The following is a 20,584-nucleotide window of genomic DNA, read 5'->3' as shown; positions in this document are numbered from 1 at the left end:
TCATGTCCCAATACCAGATTTATTTTTGTATAACAAATAATCATATAACTTTGAGGTTAGAAGCAAAGAAGTATGGTAGAATCTTGGTTATTGTCTTAAGGACACTACTGACTTTTATATGCTAAATGAACTACTGACCTTCTAGCAGCCCTGTCAGTCCAGCTAGGAAAATTGAACAAAACCATAGACAGGGTGAGGCTGAAAGCTAGATGCTGCATCAGAGCCAATCTTGCTTGGGTAAATACACATAAAAACCTAATCATGACAGAGTATTACATGTGTCTATAGTTGATCCAAAGTTTAGTCTGAAGAGGGTGGACAATTTAAAATGAGAGAACCTTAATGATATAAAGGCTAAGAATCTCATAAATGGTTTACCAAATACCATTCTCTGAAATTTGAGATTGCTTGACATGTGCTATATGTATCACCCTAATTGCCTTTTGGGGAAAAAAAATCTTTTCTTTTTCTCAGAGGCATGCTTTTAAAAATAGACTATGCTTCAAAAGAAATGATCTGTTTACTGAATGGTAGTTGAAAGGCTGACCATAGAAAGGGCTAATTTTATCTACAGCCACAACAAATTCAATTACATTTTGGAGCAGGGGTAAATAAAATAGTGTGTAGAAGTGGTATTTATATAGTATTTGTCAGAAGAATGACATAACCTTTGTGTAAATGTTTTACATGACAGGGACAGGTACTGCATTTGACCTGATTATTTTGATCTATCTCAGAAGGTGGCCCAGAGCTAGGCACCTAATAAGTCCTTAATAAATACCATCATTACTAATAGTCATAGCATTCTACCCCTAAACCCCCTCCTCCCCAACCCTGTTTCCTCTTCTTCCTGCTCTCCCCTTGTCTTGGCTGATCATGCTCCTGCTCCTCCCCATCCTCACTTTATTCCGAGGGGTGAGGTCTGCCAGGTGCATGTGGCATGTCATGGTGGCAGCAGCAGCAAGATCCTGAGCAGCGGAGGGGTATGTAAGAAGCAGGGAAATAGGGAGTTGGGGTTAGTTGGGGGAGAATGGGATAGTAATAGTAACCGGGAGTAATGGAAAGGGTGGGCTAGTAGGATGGGGTGGGATTTCTTTCTAGGCAAATTCATTAAATTCAAATTTGATCAAGCATGATTCTACCTTAGGTGGAACCCCTATAGAATGCTGAAGGGCCTTGCCATAAAAAGAGGACCCTTAAGTCAAATGCTTCTTCACCCTGAGCACTAGCCCATTAAGCTATTGATAATTTGAACCTAATTAATCACCAGAGCACCTAATGGTGCCAGCGCTAGCAGTGTTCCAAAAGAATTGATGCCAACTGTACTTTCCCTTTTAATCCTGTTGGGGAAAGCCATTTATAACACTCTAGAAATACTGGTATCTTTTCAATTTCCTATTTATGTGTGGTGGGTCTTCTACAATAATGGGATTAAATGATAACAATAAACCTATTTAAGTGCTTACTCTGTGCCCAGCACTGTTTTTAGTGCTGGAGTAGATACAATAAAATCAGATCAGATCCAGTTCCTGGCCTACGTGGGCTCACAGTCCAGGAAGGACAGAAAAGAGGTATTTAGTCCCCATATATAGATGAGGAAATTGAGGAAATTCCCCTCTAGACTGTTGTATTTGGTTTTGCTGTGCAGGGCGGGTACAAGTTCTTTTCTCCTTTTATCAGTTGTTTCTGGGGAGGCATTGTGGGGGCGGCTGCTCAGGATTGCCTGTTGTCTTTTTGCTCGTTACCGGATAGGCCGGGGAGACAGCGACCCCTTCTCTTCTCCCCCACCCCCCATGCTTACCCTTCACAGACATAACCCCATCTCCTGCCCAGCAGAGCAATTTAGCCACTCCTCAAGCCCCACTACAAAACAATTCAGTTTCTCCTCAACATTTCAGGTCTTTCCTCCTCTAAACTTTTCAGAAAGATAATACGTTTTCTCCTCAGCAATTCAGATTCTCCTCAAACTTCTCAGAAAGATGATACACTTTCTTCTCCAATTCTTCCTTCAATCTTGTTGCTCCCAGAGTCAAATAATAGTCTCTTAGGAAATGGCTTCTATGTGACAAGATGGAGTCACTCTTGCTCATCACAACTGTCAGTTCATTGTGGTTCGGGAATGTGTCTACCAACTCTGTTATATTGTACTCTCCCAACCACTTAGTGCAGTGTTCCACAGACAGTAAGCACTCAGTAAATATGATTGATTGTCTGAGGTACAGAGAAGTTAAGGTCACATAACCAGCTAGCGGTGGAGTTAGGATTCGAACCCAGGTCTCCTGATTCCTAAATTCTTGATGTTTCCTCTAGGCCATGCTGTTTTACCAAAAAAAAAAAAGGAAACTTTTATGTTTGCTTCTGAGGGCCGTTCTTTGTATTTTAACAATGAATGACAATGCCTATGATTTGAAAGTTTAGCCTCACTTGTTTTGCCAGCAAAATAGACACATAAATCGTGGTGTGCTTCTTAAATTCCTTAAAGACAAAGGCTACTGGAAAGATGATTTCTGATGAGAGATGCCCATTATTTCCCTTACCTCTCTTTAAACTAAGATTTACATACTACTACCAATAAAATCAAGCCTGAACTGATGTCTTTGTTGACTTTTTCTCCAGATGTATGAAGCCATTTTTAGATAGGGTCAACTTTTACTGTTGGTAGCACTTTAGATTACAAGAGGTCACCAAAAACAACCTGATCTAACTATCACAAAGTATTAACCCTGAAGAGATTTTTAAGTCCAGCTCTTTTCCTTTTCATTGTCTTCCTTTTTATCTCCATTTTCCACTTCTCTGAACCTGTTTTTCTTTCTCTTTCACTTAAAACATTTCCCAAAGGACACACTTAAATTTGGCAGGACTATAAATGCTTTTGTGTATATCCATTAGGCTGTGAGCACCAAAAAGGATAAGGATTATGTTCCCTCTGATTATGTTGCATCTATCCCAATGCTTAGAACACTGTTTGGCACATAGTAAGCACTTTAAAATATTATTTATTGTTGTTTTTATATTATTATTATTATTGTTATACTGAGCAGATGCAAACTGAACAAGCTAAGAAGTACTTCGGAATAACTGCCGGGGTAGAAAACTGATGGTGGAAATGTGGAGTTGCCTGTGCAATAGCATAATCCCAAAATGTGGGTTTTCCACTGCACGTGCTATTAGCAGACAAATTTGGAAACCATTTTTTAAAAATATTCCTATTTTCCTGTGGAGTCATATTTAGGACCTGTCAAGTTTCACAATAGAGGGGGCTCATTTCAGTTCACATTCTAAACTCCATTCAACTCATTCTAGTGCCCTTCTGAAGAAAACCTTTATTGTGAAAAGGAGAAATTCTTTCCTATGACTCTAACCCTGACTCATTTTGTTTGCCAAAGTGAATTTCAAATAAATGAAAAAATCATAGCCTCAACATCACCACTTATCTGGGCACCTTATTCATTCTCCCTTTTAAAGACATGACTTTAGCTTTTTCCAGGCGATGAATCTAGAGGAAACCTAGTCATTTTTCTCCTTGGCTGGGTTCATTAAAGCCATGAGAATCAACTCTGAAGTCATTCTTATAACCTTTAAGGTGATGCATCCAGGAATGTACCACTTTTCTTAAAAGGGAAAGATTCATTGTAGACTTTGACACAAAAGTACGAGTGGATAGCGGAAATATTTGTCTAGTAGGCAATTTAGCAGCCTTCTGGAAATACACTTGGGGTCAGTATAATTTTGGTTTGGGTTTTTTCTTTGTATTTCTATTTCCTGTAATTTTTCGAACATTAGCTACGCTTGGTTCAGTATTGTATTTTGTGGCTGACAGATAACCATACCTTATTTTATCTTAATTTTATATCTCCCTAACGAACAAGGATTGTACAGCCTATTTTTCTTTGGTCAAATGAAGAAAGTGCTACACATTGAAACTTTTTTAAAGATACTAAAATAATCATAGACTGATTTGCCGACTGCACTCTCATTTCTCCTCTGAATCTCTGTCATTTTAGATATTGTGGATCAATAGAGGTTGGATGTGTTTAAAGCATCAATTTAAGTGCAACTATCCAAACTGAACACAATGTGAAAAAGTGATTTGCCTACAGTTTTCAAATAAAGTAGAAGGAAGGGGCTTTTAGCCAATTAAGTTTGTTATGAGTTGAACCTTTCCTTGTTTGGTGAATTTATAGATTTATTCTCAGTCATCTGGGTACTTGGTGAGCTTTGCAATCAATCAGTGTGGTAGTACTAGTATTTACTGAGTGTTCACAGCTTGTAGAGGACTGTATTAAGCACTTGGAAGAGTACAATAGAGTTAAGAGATACGATTCCTACCCTCAAGAAGACAGACATTAAAATAAATTACAGGTAGGGTTATACAGATGTATAAGTGTGGTGGTGGGGTAAGGACCTAAGTGTTTAGAAGGTACAGATTCTACTGCAGAGGTGATACAGTAGGGAAGAAAAATAGTAAAGGGATATGAGGGGCAAAGAATACAAAGATACATATGTGTCAATGTGGAATTAATAAATCAAAATCAATGTAAATTGTCATCCCAATTTAATCATTCTTTTCTACAAAAATTATATTCTGGTTGTTTCAAATTAAATTATTTCCAACAAGATTCTTTTACAATGAGGTCGTCCTGTCCCATGACAGATATTCTTTCTCCTATACCACTCCTACTTCCAGACCACAGATCTCTTATCTATGCAGTAGTTCAACTTAGAAAGCTAATGCTCGACTTTAGAAATATTCTTAGTGTTCTCTCATTTCTCTTTCCTTCTTGGGTTTCTTTCTAGACTCTTCTTACCCCAAATCTATGCCACTTCCATCACTCTTTCTGTCCTACTGGATAGAGCACGGGCTTGGGAGCCAAAAGGTCCTGGGTTCTAATCCTGTGTCTGCCACTTCTCTGCTATGTGACCTTGGGCAAGTCATTTAACTTCTCTGTGTTTATCCCATATGTAAAATGGGAATTAAGACTGTGAGCCCCATGAGAAATAAGGACTGTATCCAACCTGATTTACTTTGTATCCACCCCAGCATTTAGTACAGTGCCTGGCACACAGCAAGCGCTTAACAAATACCACAGTTATTGAGAAGCAGTGTGGCTTAGTGGAAAGAGCATGGGCTTGGGAGTCAGAGAACATGAATTCTAATCCTGGCTCCACCACTTGTCTGCTGTGTGACCTTGGGCAAGTCACTTTACTTCTCTGGGCCTCAGTTACCTCATCTGTAAAATGGGGATTAAGACTGTGAGTTCCACATGGGACAACCTGATTACCTTGAATGTATCCCAGTGCTTTGAACAGTTCTTTACACATAGTAAGCTCTTAACAAATACCATAATAATTATTATTATTATTATTTAAAATTGGTGCTTTTAAAGAACATTAGGGCTCAATTTGAGTACACAGTCTTGGTGGGGTTACGTAGGATTGATGAGTAGGCAATTTGGTTTGGTCTCTTTGATTTTCATATTTTGCTGACATAGGTATGTGTTATTCACACATGAGAAAGTACTATACTCACTCAGCCAATTATAGCATTTATATACAAATCATTTCATATATTCTATTAGGGAAGCAGCATGGCACAGTGGAAAGAGCATGGTTCTGGGAGTCAGAAGACCTGGGTTCTAATCCCTGCTCTACCACTTGTCTGGTGTGTGACCTTGAGCAAATCACTTAACCTCCCTGTGCCTCAGTTTCCTCAACTGCAAATGGGGATTCTATACATGTTCTCCATCTTACTTAGATTGTGAGCTCCATATGGGGCAGGGACTGTGTGTGTCCTGATTGACTTGTATCTACCCAAATGCTTAGAACAGCACTTGACCCATAGAAAGAGCTTAACAAATAACCACAAAAGAAAGCAATCATTTATTAACCTATCCATATTCCCATTCTCTTTTTCCTCTATGGGTACTTTATTCTGTGTTGGTCTCCCCTATTAAATTGTATTCCTTAGCTAATGGTAAAGAGTTTCTGTTCGATACGGAAATGGACGGGTAACCACTGGAAGTTCTTGAGGAGTGGGGAGATGTGGACTGAATGTTTTTTAAGAAAAATAATCCAGGCAGCAGCGTGATGTTTGAACTGGAGTGGGGAGAAACAGGCAGCAGGGAGATCAGCAAGAAGACTGATGGAGTAGTAGCAGGCTTTGGTGGCAAATGAGAAAGCTGTGTTGAGAATAATGCCAAGGTTTCAGGCTTGTGAGACAGAGAGGATTGTGGTGGTGTCCTCAGTGATGGAAAAGACACGAGGAGGAAACGGTTTGGGTGGGAAGGTAGAGACTTCTGTTCTGGACATGTTTACATCCAAGTAGAGATTTTCTGAAGGCAGAAGGTAATGTGAGACTGCAGAGAAGGAGCGAGATCAGGGCTGGAGAGGTAGATTGGGGAATTATCTGCATAGAGTTGGTAGTTGAAACCTTGGGAGCAAATGAGTTCTCCAAGGGAATAGGTGTAGATGGAGAATAGAAGGGGATCCAGAACTGAACCTTGAGGGACTCCCACTCCTAGAAGGTGAGAGGCACAATATAGCTATCTCTCTCTCTATAAAAATAACAATTTAAATATAATTTTCCTAAAGTTTGCTCTTAACCATGAAAAACTGTGGCTGTACATCCATCAGATTTATTAATTATTGGATATTCTTAAAAATAATCAGGTTTATTTTTCTTTTGTGAGAATTCAATTTCAGTTTGACAGATTATAATTATCTCTTATAAAAGAAATAGAAAACTGAAGATTTAAAGAGATATTAATTAATGCCTGGCACATAGTAAGTGCTTAACAAATACCATTTAAAAAATCAATAGTATCAAAAACTAAATAAATGAAAATTACCCTGTTTAGCTGCGCGGTGCTCCTGTGAGAGGAAATGATTGATCATTTAACATAAACTAATCCACTTTCTGAAGCCATATCTTAAAACTGAACTGAGAAGCAGTGTGGTCCATTAGATAGAGTACAGGCCTGGGGGTCAGAAGGATCTGGGTTCTAGTCCCAGCTCTGCCACTTACCGGTTGTATGACCTTGGGCAAGTCACTTAACTTCTCTGTCCCTCAGTTACTATATCTGTAAAATGGGGATTGAGAGTGTGAGTCCTATGTGTGACAGGGCCTGTGTCCAACCTGATTAACTTGTGCCTACCCCAGTGCTTAGTACAGTGCCTGACACATAGTACTAAATGCCTAGCAAATACTCATTTAAAAAAAAACCCAAAACAACAAAAAAACCTTGTAGATTTACAGCCACAATTTAATGTTCATGGTCATGAAACAGCAAAAACAGAAAAAAATACGTAGAGATTAGAAACAAGTTGTTTTTCACTTAAATATTAGCTAGTCTTTGATTACTTTTATGTTCTAGCGGTTAAATCTTGGAGTTTACTAACAAAATGATGTTAAATTTGCAAATTCTGGTATTTAAGGAGAATGCAACAGACTGTGTTGTCATTCCATTGAGTGACTTCGCAATAATATAAAGTAGGTGTTGAAATGATCATTATAGAACCTTTACACCTGTAAATAGATATTAGAGGTGTAGTTTTTAAAAATAGAGAACTCAATCATCATCATCATGATCAGCAGGTATTAATTGAGCACTCACTGTGTGCTAAGAATTGTTCATTCATTCAATAGTATTTATTGAGCGCTTACTATGTGCAGAGCACTGTACTAAGCGCTTGGGATGAACAAGTCGGCAACAGATAGAGACAGTCCCTGCCGTTTGACGGGCTTACAGTCTAATCGGGGGAGATGGACAGACAAGAACAATGGCAATAAACAGAGTCAAGGGGAAAAACATCTCGTAAAAACAATGGCAACTAAATAGAATCAAGGCGATGTACAATTCATTAACAAAATAAATAGGGTAACGAAAATATATACAGTTGAGCGGACGAGTACAGTGCTGTGGGGATGGGAAGGGAGAGGTGGAGGAGCAGAGGGAAAAGGGGAAAATGAGGCTTTAGCTGCGGAGAGGTAAAGGGGGGATGGCAGAGGGAGTAGAGGGGGAAGAGGAGCTCAGTCTGGGAACGCCTCTTGGAGGAGGTGAGTTTTAAGTAGGGTTTTGAAGAGGGAAAGAGAATCAGTTTGGCGGAGGTGAGGAGGGAGGGCGTTCCAGGACCGTGGGAGGACGTGACCCAGGGGTCGACGGCGGGATAGGCGAGACCGAGGGACGGTGAGGAGGTGGGCGGCAGAGGAGCGGAGCGTGCGGGGTGGGCGGTAGAAAGAGAGAAGGGAGGAGAGGTAGGAAGGGGCAAGGTGATGGAGAGCCTTGAAGCCTAGAGTGAGGAGTTTTTGTTTGGAGCGGAGGTTGATAGGCAACCACTGGAGTTGTTTAAGAAGGGGAGTGACATGCCCAGATCGTTTCTGCAGGAAGATGAGCCGGGCAGCGGAGTGAAGAATAGACCGGAGCGGGGCGAGAGAGGAGGAAGGGAGGTCAGAGAGAAGGCTGACACAGTAGTCTAGCCGGGATATAACGATAGCCCGTAACAGTAAGGTAGCCGTTTGGGTGGAGAGGAAAGGGCGGATCTTGGCGATATTGTAGAGGTGAAACCGGCAGGTCTTGGTAACGGATAGGATGTGTGGGGTGAATGAGAGAGACGAGTCAAGGATGACACCGAGATTGCGGGCCTGAGAGACGGGAAGGATGGTCGTGCCATCAGCGGTGATAGAGAAGTCTGGGAGAGGACCGGGTTTGGGAGGGAAGATGAGGAGCTCAGTCTTGCTCATGTTGAGTTTTAGGTGGCGGGCCGACATCCAGGTGGAGACGTCCCGGAGGCAGGAGGAGATGCGAGCCTGAAGGGAGGGGGAGAGGACAGGGGCGGAGATGTAGATCTGCGTGTCATCTGCGTAGAGATGGTAGTCAAAGCCGTGAGAGCGGATGAGTTCACCAAGGGAGTGAGTGTAAATGGAGAACAGAAGAGGGCCAAGAACTGACCCTTGAGGAACTCCAACAGTTAAAGGATGGGAGGGGGAGGAGGCTCCAGCGAAGGAGACCGAGAATGATCAGCCAGAGAGGTAAGAGGAGAACCAGGAGAGGACAGAGTCCGTGAAGCCAAGGTGAGATAAGGTATGGAGGAGGAGGGGATGGTCGACAGTGTCAAAGGCAGCAGAGAGGTCAAGGAGGATCAGAATGGAGTAGGAGCCATTGGATAATTGTTCTTGTGCTTGGGGACAAGCAATAGAAGCCAGTTCCCTCGGGAGCCAGTATCTAATGGGAAAGACGAGCAGCTACAAATTGCCAAATACCAACTCCATCCCGAGACACGGGTGTGGCCTTCTAAGTGGTTTTAGCGCTATATTCCAGAAATTTTTCCCTGGAGGAATTGACTTGATCACTGTCAGAAAGATCTCAGGGACTGGAAGTCTCCTCAAAAGTATTCCAAAGATTACCTGCAGTAATGCTGCCAAGGAAATGAAAGTCTGAACATATGTATTGTTTTCTGATGAAGAATATTTGAGATTGGGAATTAGACAAGGCAAGGGGCAGCTAGTGCTCTATATGGAAAGGGAAAGAATGTGACTTTTATTATACATACCAATTGGGTCAGACATGCTTGTTTTTAGTAGAGGGGTACAGGAAGAAAGTTTAGCAGTAGGGAAAGCTGCCAGTGGCTATTATTATTATTTTTTCTTTGTTTCTTTTTCAGCTCCCCTTCCTTCGTTGACATCTCCATTCTCTCCTGTTCCTCTTATCTTTCTGACCTTGCTTCCAGCAAAATAGCAAACAGGGAACACCTTTCAGAGCTAACAGAGGGTTGTGGGTAAGTGGGAGAGAACAAACTGTTGGGAGATGATACAGAACACTCCAGTCAGCACCTTGCTACTGGATTCTATATTCGACCATGTCGGCCAGCCTACTTTGGAGAAGAGGAAAGGCTGCAAGATAGATTTTGAAGGTTTTCTTTGAGTTTGTCCAGATCTGTCAACCAGTGAGGAAATTTTTTGTGTTAAAGCAGTTAGCTTTTTCAAGCAGCTCAACATTGTCATTGCAGAAAATAAGGGACTTTATGCACCTTTTCCTGTTTGGAGTGGATTTTGAATGCACTCGGCTTGCCTTTGTGCTTTTCGGTAATGTGGTGAGCACAAAGAGGCTCATATTATGGGTCAATGCATCCCAGCCCAAATGCAGAGGAAGGACTCATGTGTTAGAGCAGAACTGAGTGTATTTGTCATTCGAATGATAGATCACTGTGATCAAAAATATGCTGGAGAATGCTATGGATGGGGTAGATACAGTTCAGCTTGGAGGCAGAGAAATGGAATAGTGACCTTGTGCTATTTGTTAAGCACTTACTATGTGCCAGGTACTGTACTAAGGGCTGGGGTAGATACAAGGTAATCAAGTTGGACACAGTCCCTGTTCCACATAGGGTTCACAGTCTTAATCCCCATTTTACAGATGAGGGAACTGAGGTGCAGAGAAGTGACTTGCCCAAGGTCGCATGGCAGACAAGTTGGCAGAGTGATCATATCAGTTTATTCAAGGAATCGATCATTATTGAGGCTTTTTTATATAATGGTATTTAAGGACTTACTATGTGTTAAGCACTGTTCTAAGCGCTGGGGTAGGTACAAGTTATTCAGGTTGGACACAATCCCTGGCCCACATGGGGCTCACTGAGTCAGAGGGGGAACAGTTGTTTAATCCCCATTTTACAGATGAGGAAACAGAGGCACGGAGAAGCTAACTGAGTTGCCCAAGGTCACAGAGCAAGTAATTGGCAGACCTGGGATTAGAATCCAGCTCCTCTGACTCTCAGGCCTGTGCTCTTACCACTCGGTCATGCTGCTTTTTGGTGCAGAGTAGTGCGCTAAGTTTTTGGGAGAGTACAGCACAGTAGAGTAGGTAGATGTGAGACATATTATACTACTTTTGTTTTTCTCCTCAAAGCAGTACTATCAGTTAAGGCAGAGTTGAAGAAGGCCTGTCTGACCCCTTCCCCATCTCCATGAGAGTAAAGCAAGGTTGTCAAATGGGTCCATTGCTTTTCAAGCTATTCTAAGGTGCCATTTTTGAGGATGTAATGAGGGACCAATCAATCAATAAATTGTATTTACTGAGCACTTACTGTGTGCAGAGCACTGTACTAAGCACTTGGGAGAGTGCACTGTAACAGATTTGTAGACATGTTTCTTTCACACAAAGAAGAGATCTGGTAGCTGGAGTCACAGTAAATTTTCAATTCACCTCAGCAGACCTGGAGCATCATCAAAAGCATTTTGAGTTCATTACCTAGTTGTTGCAGTATGCTGACAACTGTGCTATTGAGGTGTATACACAAGATACACATTGTCATCATTAAAATACAAATTGCTTCATAGATTTGGCACAGTAGTTTGGATGGACAGGCCTAAAGAAAATTGAAGTTGTGTACCACCTTACACACAACATACAACCAAAGATTTTCTTTGAGAGCACCAAACTTAATGCCATTCAAATTCTGCTCCCAATTGGGCATCTCCAAAGATGCACAGTTAAACAGTAAGATAGAAAACGGAATCCAAAAGATCAACATGGATTTTGGGAGATTGTCAGAGTCTGATGACAGTGGAGCATCAAGTTTCATTCCAAGCGAAACATTTATAAAGCTGTAGAAAATACCCAACCTTCTGTATGCCTGGGAGGCATGATGAGCCTCCTATAGAAGCCACATCAAACGTCTTTTTTATGGCATTTGTTAAGCCTTTACTGTGTCAAGCACTGTTTAAAGCACTTGGGTTGATGGAAGTGAATTAGGCCAGATACAGTCCCTGTCCCACGTGGGCCTCACAGTCTAAGAGGGAGAGCAGGTATTCAATCCCCACTTTGCAGGTGAGGAAAGAGGCACAGAGAAGTTATGTGACTCACCCAAGGTCACACAGCAGGCAAATGGCAGAGCCAGGGTTAGAACCCAGGTCCTCTGACTCCCAGGCCCATGCTTTATCCACTAAGCCACACTGCTTCCTTTCTTCAACAGCTTCACCAGCATTGCTTAGAAACCACATTCCACATCAGATGTCAGAATTGAGTTACCAGCATCATGGTTCTGGAATGGAATTAGCTCCTCAGCATTGAGGCAATGATCACAGATCACAGCAACCCAGCTTCACTGGGTGGGACATGTGGAAGATGTATCCTAGCAGGATTTCCTAGCATCTGCTGTATGGTCAATTGAAGGGAAGCACACACAAGCCAACAGGATAGAATAAGTGCTTTAACAATATAGCGAGGTACAGTATGATAGAGTAATGGATTGTTGGGAGAACATTGCAGACTGACAGACCAGCTGGGAAGGCAGCAATCCCGAGAGGAGTTGCTTGCTTTGAGCAAAGCTTTGGGAAAATGGGGCTGGATCTACTTAAAAACAGAGATGGTTCCTTTGTAGTGCAAACACATTAGTACTACAAGAAGCTATCTTTACATTTGCATGCAATGCAAAAGAAAGTAAGTGTGGATCAGATCTCTGTTGGCACAACTATAGAAAGAGAAATTTAAGTACAGTAATTTAGAAGTTCCTGTGAGGCTCCCGTTTTGGTATATTGTATTAAGTGAAGCATGTTAGGAGCTTGCCTGAGTGAACCCAGAAAGAACTATTATTTCTCAATAGGTGATTTCACTAGTTAATTCCATCCTGAATGTATTGTCATACTTAGGTGGAAAGAGTTTAAGTGCTTTATCGATTGGATTGATATCTATGAACAGGAAAGAAAGACCTTAAAGAATCTGTGAATAGGGCAGGGACAAAGTAAATAAATTATCCTTTCCACATTTAACCATAATCAGTCTCTCATATTAGTTTTTAGAGATTGGGTAGAGGTAGATCCGAGAAAAGAGTTAGTTTCAAGATTAGCTATGATCACCTATGGACAGAAATATAGAACTTCCCTGCCAATTTGTGAAGTAATCAAATGAAAGAAAATAGCTTCACTGGATTGTGTGAATGTTAATTTCAGTGGTGTGTTAAGGTTGAAGCCCCCTTCTCCTCCTATGTGTTTCTTGTTTCTTCCTTTGTGTAGAACATTTTGGGAAATAATTTAGGACTTCACATACAAATGAAAGACTGAGAGATGCAGGAGGAAAGAGAATAATTGGGGTTCAAAACAGTGTTTATCTTAAAAATATTTCCAAACTCTTCAAAGAAAAATCTTTTTGAGAAAAATTTAGCCCCCACATGGCTGCCTAGCTATAGCTATTCATTTTTAACACATTAGTTCTTTTACTGCATAGGATTTATTTTATCAGGAGACAAGACATTATGGGAGGAATGGAAAGGCCTTAAACCCCAGGCATCTTCTGAGGTGCGTCTTCTCCAGAAATTCAGATTTGGGAAGAAAAAGCAACAAGCACAGTAAAATTTAACTGTGTAATTGACTAGTACCTGAGACCATGCAGTATTTGTATGGGTGGGGATAGCAGGTAGAAAAAAGCATAACAGAAGTAAAAAGCCACTAGATTTTTAATACTTTTGGAAAAACTTCTTCTTTCAAGGAGTTTTGTGGATGTGAAACAAGATAATTGAAGATTAGAGTTCTAATCTCTTCTCCAGTGATCTTCCAAATATAATAGATTCAGGATAGTGGCAGCTTTTTAGTGTTCTATCAGATTTTTTTATTACCAGCTAAAAGGGAGATTGTTAAGTGTCTGTACCTAAAGCTAATTTATGATTATCACTTACCTTTTCTAAGGTAATGTGACAGATCTTAGAAGCAGCATGGAGTAGTGGATAGATCACGGGTCTGGGAAACAGAAGTATGTGGGTTCTAATATCGGCTCTGCCACTTGTCTGCTCTGTGACCTTGGGCAAGTCACTTCACGTCCCTGGGTCTCAGTTACCTCATCTGTCAAATGGGGATTGAGACTGTGAGCCCCACTTGGGACAGGGACTGTCTACTTCGATTTGCTTGTATTCACCCCAGTGCTTAGAGTGCCTGGCACATAGTAAGCGCTTAACAACTACCATCATTATTATTATTATCTTCATTATTAACTTCGGAAATTTCAATAAGAGCTTCTATAGTAATACGCTTTCTTTCATCCAAAGTGCTCTATAATGAGCACCACAGAGCAATAAGAAGTCCTCTTAATTTGACAGTCATGAATAAAAATAGAATCTATAGGCATTGAAAGTTTTTTTTTTCCTTATGATGCAAATATCCATTTTTTTCAAGTTTTCAACTTCTTCAGAACTGTTATTTTTTGAACAACCTCCCACCTAAACAAAAAACCAACAATCTGACATATGACTTTCTGCTATTTCTTCACAATAATTGAGGGATTCAACCTGGCTTTTGAAATGAGTATATTTTCTGTCAGTTAAAACTAAAGGATTAACACTCGAAAGGCCTCGATATTTCTGCATTTTCTAGTAACCTCCATGGTGAAACGTGCATGGTGCCTTGGCTAAGGAGTTGAGTTGGGGCAAGCACAGGTCCCCTTTCAGGTTTGTTTGCATAAACAGTGCCTACTCAATGTTTGTACAAGAAACAGTGACTACCAAAGAAATATAAAGAGCAGAGAAGCTTTTGGCAACCTAGTAGAATATTTTTGTTAAGAAGTGCATCAGCATGAGTCTCCTACCCGAGTTGCCATATCGAAGTTACAGATGCTGCTTTAAGCACATGCATGCTTTGAGAACAAAGGTCTCACTTGCTTACCGTGTTAAGTGGATAGTGTTATATTAACTTTCCAAATATATCAGGGAGCATCATGGACCTTTTCTCCCCAAAATCTTAGACTGATGGTCACAAACTCTTTTCTTTCATCTATTTTGACTGTATAATGATTTAGTAATTCTAGTGCTTTAGTAACTTCAAACATCTGGTTAAAAATATATCCATTTGAGATCTTTTTAGGAATTTGTGTTTTAGTGTATAAAACCCCAACCAAAAATGTGGTTTTTTAACTGGTGACCAAATATTTGATCAATTTCCCCTCTCACAGTATAATGAAATGCCATGATAGAGTCATTGAAAATTAAAATAGAAGTATACCATTGTACAGAGGTAAATAATAAACTACTCTTTTCTATAACCTTTCTCTTTAGAACTTCTCAAGGGGCTAAGTCTCTCCAGTGGAGTTAGATGGTGACATGACACCTTGCCATGAGGCTTTATTTTGTATAACCTTCTGCATGCACAAAATAATCCCAGATGTTTTGAAATTGTTTACTTTATGACAGTGATAGCAAATAGTATGGGTAGTTTGGTGAATAAAGGCATTTTAGGAGATGGGTTTAGCCAAGATACAATACATTGTCTTTTTCGTTACCCTGAACAATCAATCAGTGGTGTTTATTGAGAGTTTACTGTGTGCAGAGCACTGTACTAGGTGTTTGGGAGAGTACAACAGTAAGTTTATCCTGATATTACCTTTAAGGCAGAAGGTGTTTGAGGGGAAAAGAAAAAACAAACAAAAAACAGTGCTAATAGATAGAACTCTGTCTCCACTAGCCAAATAGAGAATCAAAGCAACATCTCAAGCAAAAACCCCTCACTTTTGCTCCAACTATCCAGCTATTTTGGCAAATAAATTGTGGTGTACTAACTGAATTATTTTCTCTATTGCCTCAATTTTTCTCTTCCTTTTGCAAGTCTTGGCTTGTCAGAGAGATTTCAGTGCAAATTCTAAAATGATAGGAAAACTGATTTCTCATTTGAAAATGCCAAAAAGTTTTACCATTATAGACCTCTTCCCCAAGGATGCCAACTCAGTTACCTGTGGAAATATCTCCAAATGAATGATTTTTTAAATGTTTTTTATTTTTAGCCAATGGAAAGTGTATGATGTGGAAACCTGAATGTTTGCTCAGGGAATTTGGCTTTAATTTACCGGAAAGTCTTAAACAGAAAACAGCTAGTGCCTTTTTATTTGCTGTAAAAGATATGTTTTATAGCTTCCTTCCATTAGGAATATAGAATATGACAGTTTTAAATACTTTGTGGATCTGTTCTAACACAACATTGGGAGGAGTTTGGTATGAAATGATTCCCTTGTGTTTTCAGAGGAGGAGAATGAGTCTCTTACTTTGCACTTATTTGAAGTTCAGTAGTTCATTTAGTGATCTATATTTTTTACAATAGCATTATGGGATGTATGCCATATTTTGTATTGGAAGTGATATTTACACCACCTTACAAGACAACAGCAATTACCATCTTAGTGATATGCAGTCACTGAGGATAAATGAGTGAATCTACTTCTTTATTTTTGCCAATAGTCTTTTGCTTTAAGATTGACACTAATGGTACAGAAGAGTTGATATAGTGGTATGAATAAATGGAGTTGGGAAAAATCAATCTTCCCTTACTAGCTGAAAACAGAATGCACTTAGAATTTAAAAATCATTGGGGAATGGTAGACAAATGTTTTAATCAAGTTTGTACTTGAATAATTCCCCCTCTTAGGCCACCTCTAACACTTTAGTGGCAAGTCAGCTTTTAATAGCTTTCAAAGGATCTGTGTGCTTTATCAACAGACTCTCTTTCATCCTCATTCTTTGGGAACTGTGGGGAGTATTAGCCTCATCCTTTATTTGGGATAAACAAAAGTCCCAAAAGGTAAGATGACTTGAGAGACACCGTGATATGGACTACAAGGTTTGGGACTAGGAATCTAGATTCATTGGTGTTTTTTGTTGTGTTTTTTTTAATTTGTTGTTGCATTCATTTTCTCACCTTTAAAACAGGCGTGATAATACACATACTAGTTGGAGTTTCATATTTGATGCTACTTGGAGATCCTCAGGTAATGGGACTTAATTATTAGTTGGTAGAATTATAGCATGGCCTTGTGGAAAGAGCAGATGGCTGGGAATCAGGGAACCTTGGTTCTAATCCCCTAACTGCTACTCGTCTGCTGTGTGACCTTGGGTAAGTCACATAACTTTTCTATGTTAAGTTTCTTTACCTGTAAAATGGGGATTCAATACATGTTCGCCCTCTCCCGTACACCGAGCCCCATGTGGAACCAGAACTGTGTCAGATCTGAGTGTGCTTGGCACATAGTAAGCAGTTGACAAATGCCAGTATTATTATTATTATCCTCATCGTTATCCTCATCATTATTATTCTTAAACAGAAGAAAAGAACATGTCTGATTTGAAAATTCCTTGCTTTACCTTTAGGGTACTTAGAAGTAATTCAGTTCCCCGAAAGTTTACCTTTTTTTGTATTTTTTTTTTTTTAGTCTGAGGATATACGTAATCAGAAGCCACAAAGAACAGGGTAGCTCCTGTGGTATCCAGTCATGAATAGTCATGACAGTCATAAATATCACCAGAAATGTAACTGTAACTATTGTTGGGTGGTGACTAGAGAGGCTTTGGCCACCTCTAGAATTTTTCAGTTCCTTTTTGTTGCAAACTTTTAATTACTTTTGTGTAAGGGAGAGAAAAAATAAGGGAGGTTATGACAGTTGCCTGCCTTGCAAATGTATATCTGGGAGACCAGACACTAAGTGTTTGCTGGTAATTCTTCCTTGAGTCTCATATCATCAAGTATCATTCATCTAAACATTGTCTGCTATCTCTCCAACATAATCTGGGTGAGGTTATCACATGGTCACAGTTGAGACTGTATCCATTGGGAGTGAAAGCAAGAGCAGAATCAGGAGAAGCATCTTTGAAGGTCCAGGACCCCTGCAGGGAGAGCATAACCAATTGGCTCTTCAACTGCACCTATTTGGCGCAGCTTGTCCTAGGCCTGTTTACGGTGTTATAAATGGCTCACAGGTGGCATCATAGTACTGTGGGTGGTTTCTGAGGGTGTAGGGGCTTAAATGAAAGCTGTTGGTTGCCATGCTACTTTCTAATGTAAATTACCATATTTACTCAAATAATTGTTTTTGCATAATTTCCCCTGCTGCCCATGGATTTTTAAGGGGGAAATAAAAGGTTATTTTTGTTAGCAGTGATAGCTGTGTATGGCAAGGTAGGAAGAAGAGATGGTTGGGAAGAAGCACAAATCATAGAGACAGATTATGGCCGAGGGGGAATTGCTTCTTTGAAACATATGCCTATACTGCAAATTCAAGGGAGTGTCTTCTTTAAAAAAAAAAAAGCTTGGAAGAGGTACCTAATTCATTGTATGCAGCACTTGAGAGCAGGCAATAGAAGCAGTCTCAATGGCCTCTTATCTTCTCTTCCTTTTCCCCTCCTTTCCTCCTTTTTTTTTTCTTTTTTCTTCTTATTCCCTTTATTGCTACACTTAATTTCCCCTATATTAGCTTTTGTTTTGCAGTTAATTATGCCAAAAATGGGCAATTATTCAAGTAAATAAGATAACTGATAGTAGAAACTATTGCCACTCTATAATGGACAAAATAATCAGAACTACAAAATGAGCCAAATCTCTCTTAAGCCTAAATTATTCCTTGGGAGGAATATGAACTCTTCTGTGCCACTAGTGAAAAGGTGAACTAAATGATTCTATGGTATAGAGTGACTAGAAATCCCAATTTAAGTAAGACTGTCTCAAAAGTTTGAGTGTTCTCTTCCCAGACATCCTCTGGCGTCTTTCCCCCGCATAAGAGTTCTGGCTTGGAGTGCATTCCCCCAGCACACAAAACTCTTAGAGAGCAGCCCCTAGCAGCAGCACTGTCAGTGACAGCACTTCTGAACTCAGCTGTTTCTAAACTTTTTGGTTATGTGTGTACTTGTGTTATGGAACACTCTGTGTGTGTATATGTGTGCCTCTGTTGCCTTTATCTCCCTTTCTATGTCTCTGTTTTGTCTCCCTTTCTTTCCCCTAATCTTCGACCACTGACCCCATATTTCCCCCACCACCACCCCCAACTCCCCTCAAGCAATCCTTACCCTTGTTCCACTGTGAGCACTGTAAAATATGACTACTCCCCTAGTCTGGAAGAGTTATAATGCCTTCCAAAGTAAGTGATTCCAAAGAAGTGACTTAGGGCCTGGAGGAAAGAGAGCCAAGCACCTGAGCAGATTTCTCACTGATTTACCGACATTAGAATTTCTGCCTCTAGCAACAGGCAGAACCGGGGACCCAAGAGGAAACTGAGAAAAACTTTAAAAAACATAAAATATGTTAAACTGTTATGGGCTGCATGAGGTGAAAGTAGGAAATGTCACTTTTGTTATCCGGCTTTTCCTATGTTTGAATTTGAAGCAGTAGTAGATCATTTTGCTTTGCTATCTCCGCATAAAAAGTCCCTGTGGGTGAAAAGTCAGTATATTATATACTTAAGAAGAGGGAGTTGAAACCCTATTTATTATCCTCATTGCAAATATTAGAATTGCTTCAAAATCAAGCACATGAAAATGGAAAAGAGCATGATTTTTATTTGTACCCGTGAAGCATTCACATTTCAAAATACACTTCTTTGCCCTAGGTGAGTAAGCAAGTAGAAATTTGGATGATGACCTTACAAATGCTAATTTTTGCACTTTATTAAAAGACAGTTTTCATTAGCCATTTTTTTAATTAAAGGCAGACACTTGATGGCACAGTCTTGTAAGGCTTTATGTGAACAGTAAAACTCATCCGCCAAAGTAACATTACTCAACATTTGTTTTCCTCCTTTGCAGAACACCAAGCTAGTTTATACAGCTGGCTCATCAAATGGTGAGGGCTTGCTGTGCAATGCTAAGAAGACTGCAAAGCGACATGTGGCTCCAGCAACCTGTGGGCTTCAAAAGTGTTTTTGTAGTAAGGGAGACAGATAAGCTAGGTGAATTGAGTTCAGTGCAGTTTGATTTAGGATAGCCAACATTCCAATATTTAGAAGCATTTGTCTTCAGAAAAAGTGTTTGAAAATGTGACTTTTTTATTTGGTATTGACTTCAAAGCAGAAGAAATATTTGTATCTGGCCTCATTTACTGATTGGAAGGCCCAAATTTTTTTATCCTGTCCCAATTTGTAGAACTGTCCTTTTCAGCATGTGTAGGGAACTGAGCAATTGTGAAACTTGGTTCTCACATCAAAGGGAGCACCAAATTCCCAAATTTCTTTGGTCTGAGGAGAATAAATTCAATGGTGAGATGATTGCAGTCTTGAAAGCATTACCCCTTTGTTCTGCATTGTTTTCCAGCTAGATCAGAATGCTGCTTACCCAAAATGTAATATAGTGAATATTATTCTGATGGAGACCTGTTTGACTTGGATATCAATGGATATTCTTACTTCCAGCAAATATGTTTAGAAATTCAAGGTCGAGTATATGTGTCAATTCTTGAATACACTTATATGTAGATTTGTGTACATTTGCATAGTCAACTCTTATTTTAACAAATCTTCTCAGGGTATTCTTAGATTTCTATTGTTAATCTGAAAATTCAGTTTAGCTAAGACTACCCATAACCAAAAGCATTATTTTAAGTCTAGAAAATGAAAAGGTTTTTTTACTATGAGGACTGTTGACATATTCTGAACTTAGTGGTTCAGTGAAAATGATGGTGTCATGGAAATTCCACTTTCTATCCTTTGTCTCTAAAGTAACTCAACCTTCTTTCAGGACATGTGGTTCATCTTAATCCAGGAAATTCTTGGGTGTTGTCTTTGTTTCCAAGCTGAACAAGGTTTTAACTAAATTCAGCAAAGACTTCACTCCACATAGTCATTTGCAACCACTG

The 20,584-nt window shown here is 39.9% G+C and overlaps 1 protein-coding gene across 6 annotated transcripts in view; it reads left to right on the top strand.

Moving 5' to 3' along the window:
• The window catches only part of LPAR1 (lysophosphatidic acid receptor 1), a 156,944-nt gene that overhangs the window by 106,206 nt on the left and 30,154 nt on the right, over positions 1 to 20,584 (top strand). The window contains exons 4-5 of one of the 6 annotated variants that reach the window (XM_029055667.2): positions 16,678 to 16,736; positions 19,540 to 19,986. The exons of 4 other annotated variants lie outside the window; for them this stretch is intronic. In XM_029055667.2, the coding sequence (XP_028911500.1) occupies positions 16,678 to 16,736; positions 19,540 to 19,677 (197 nt within the window). In that variant the 3' untranslated portion in view covers positions 19,678 to 19,986. Of the gene's footprint in view, positions 1 to 16,677; positions 16,737 to 19,539; positions 19,987 to 20,584 lie in introns of those variants that run through there. One more of the 6 variants, XM_039910804.1, reaches the window with a different exon arrangement.

This window comes from Ornithorhynchus anatinus, chromosome X5 (genome assembly GCF_004115215.2).
Source record: "Ornithorhynchus anatinus isolate Pmale09 chromosome X5, mOrnAna1.pri.v4, whole genome shotgun sequence".
Taxonomy (NCBI): domain Eukaryota; kingdom Metazoa; phylum Chordata; class Mammalia; order Monotremata; family Ornithorhynchidae; genus Ornithorhynchus; species Ornithorhynchus anatinus.
This window is presented reverse-complemented; position numbering and strand designations above follow the sequence as displayed.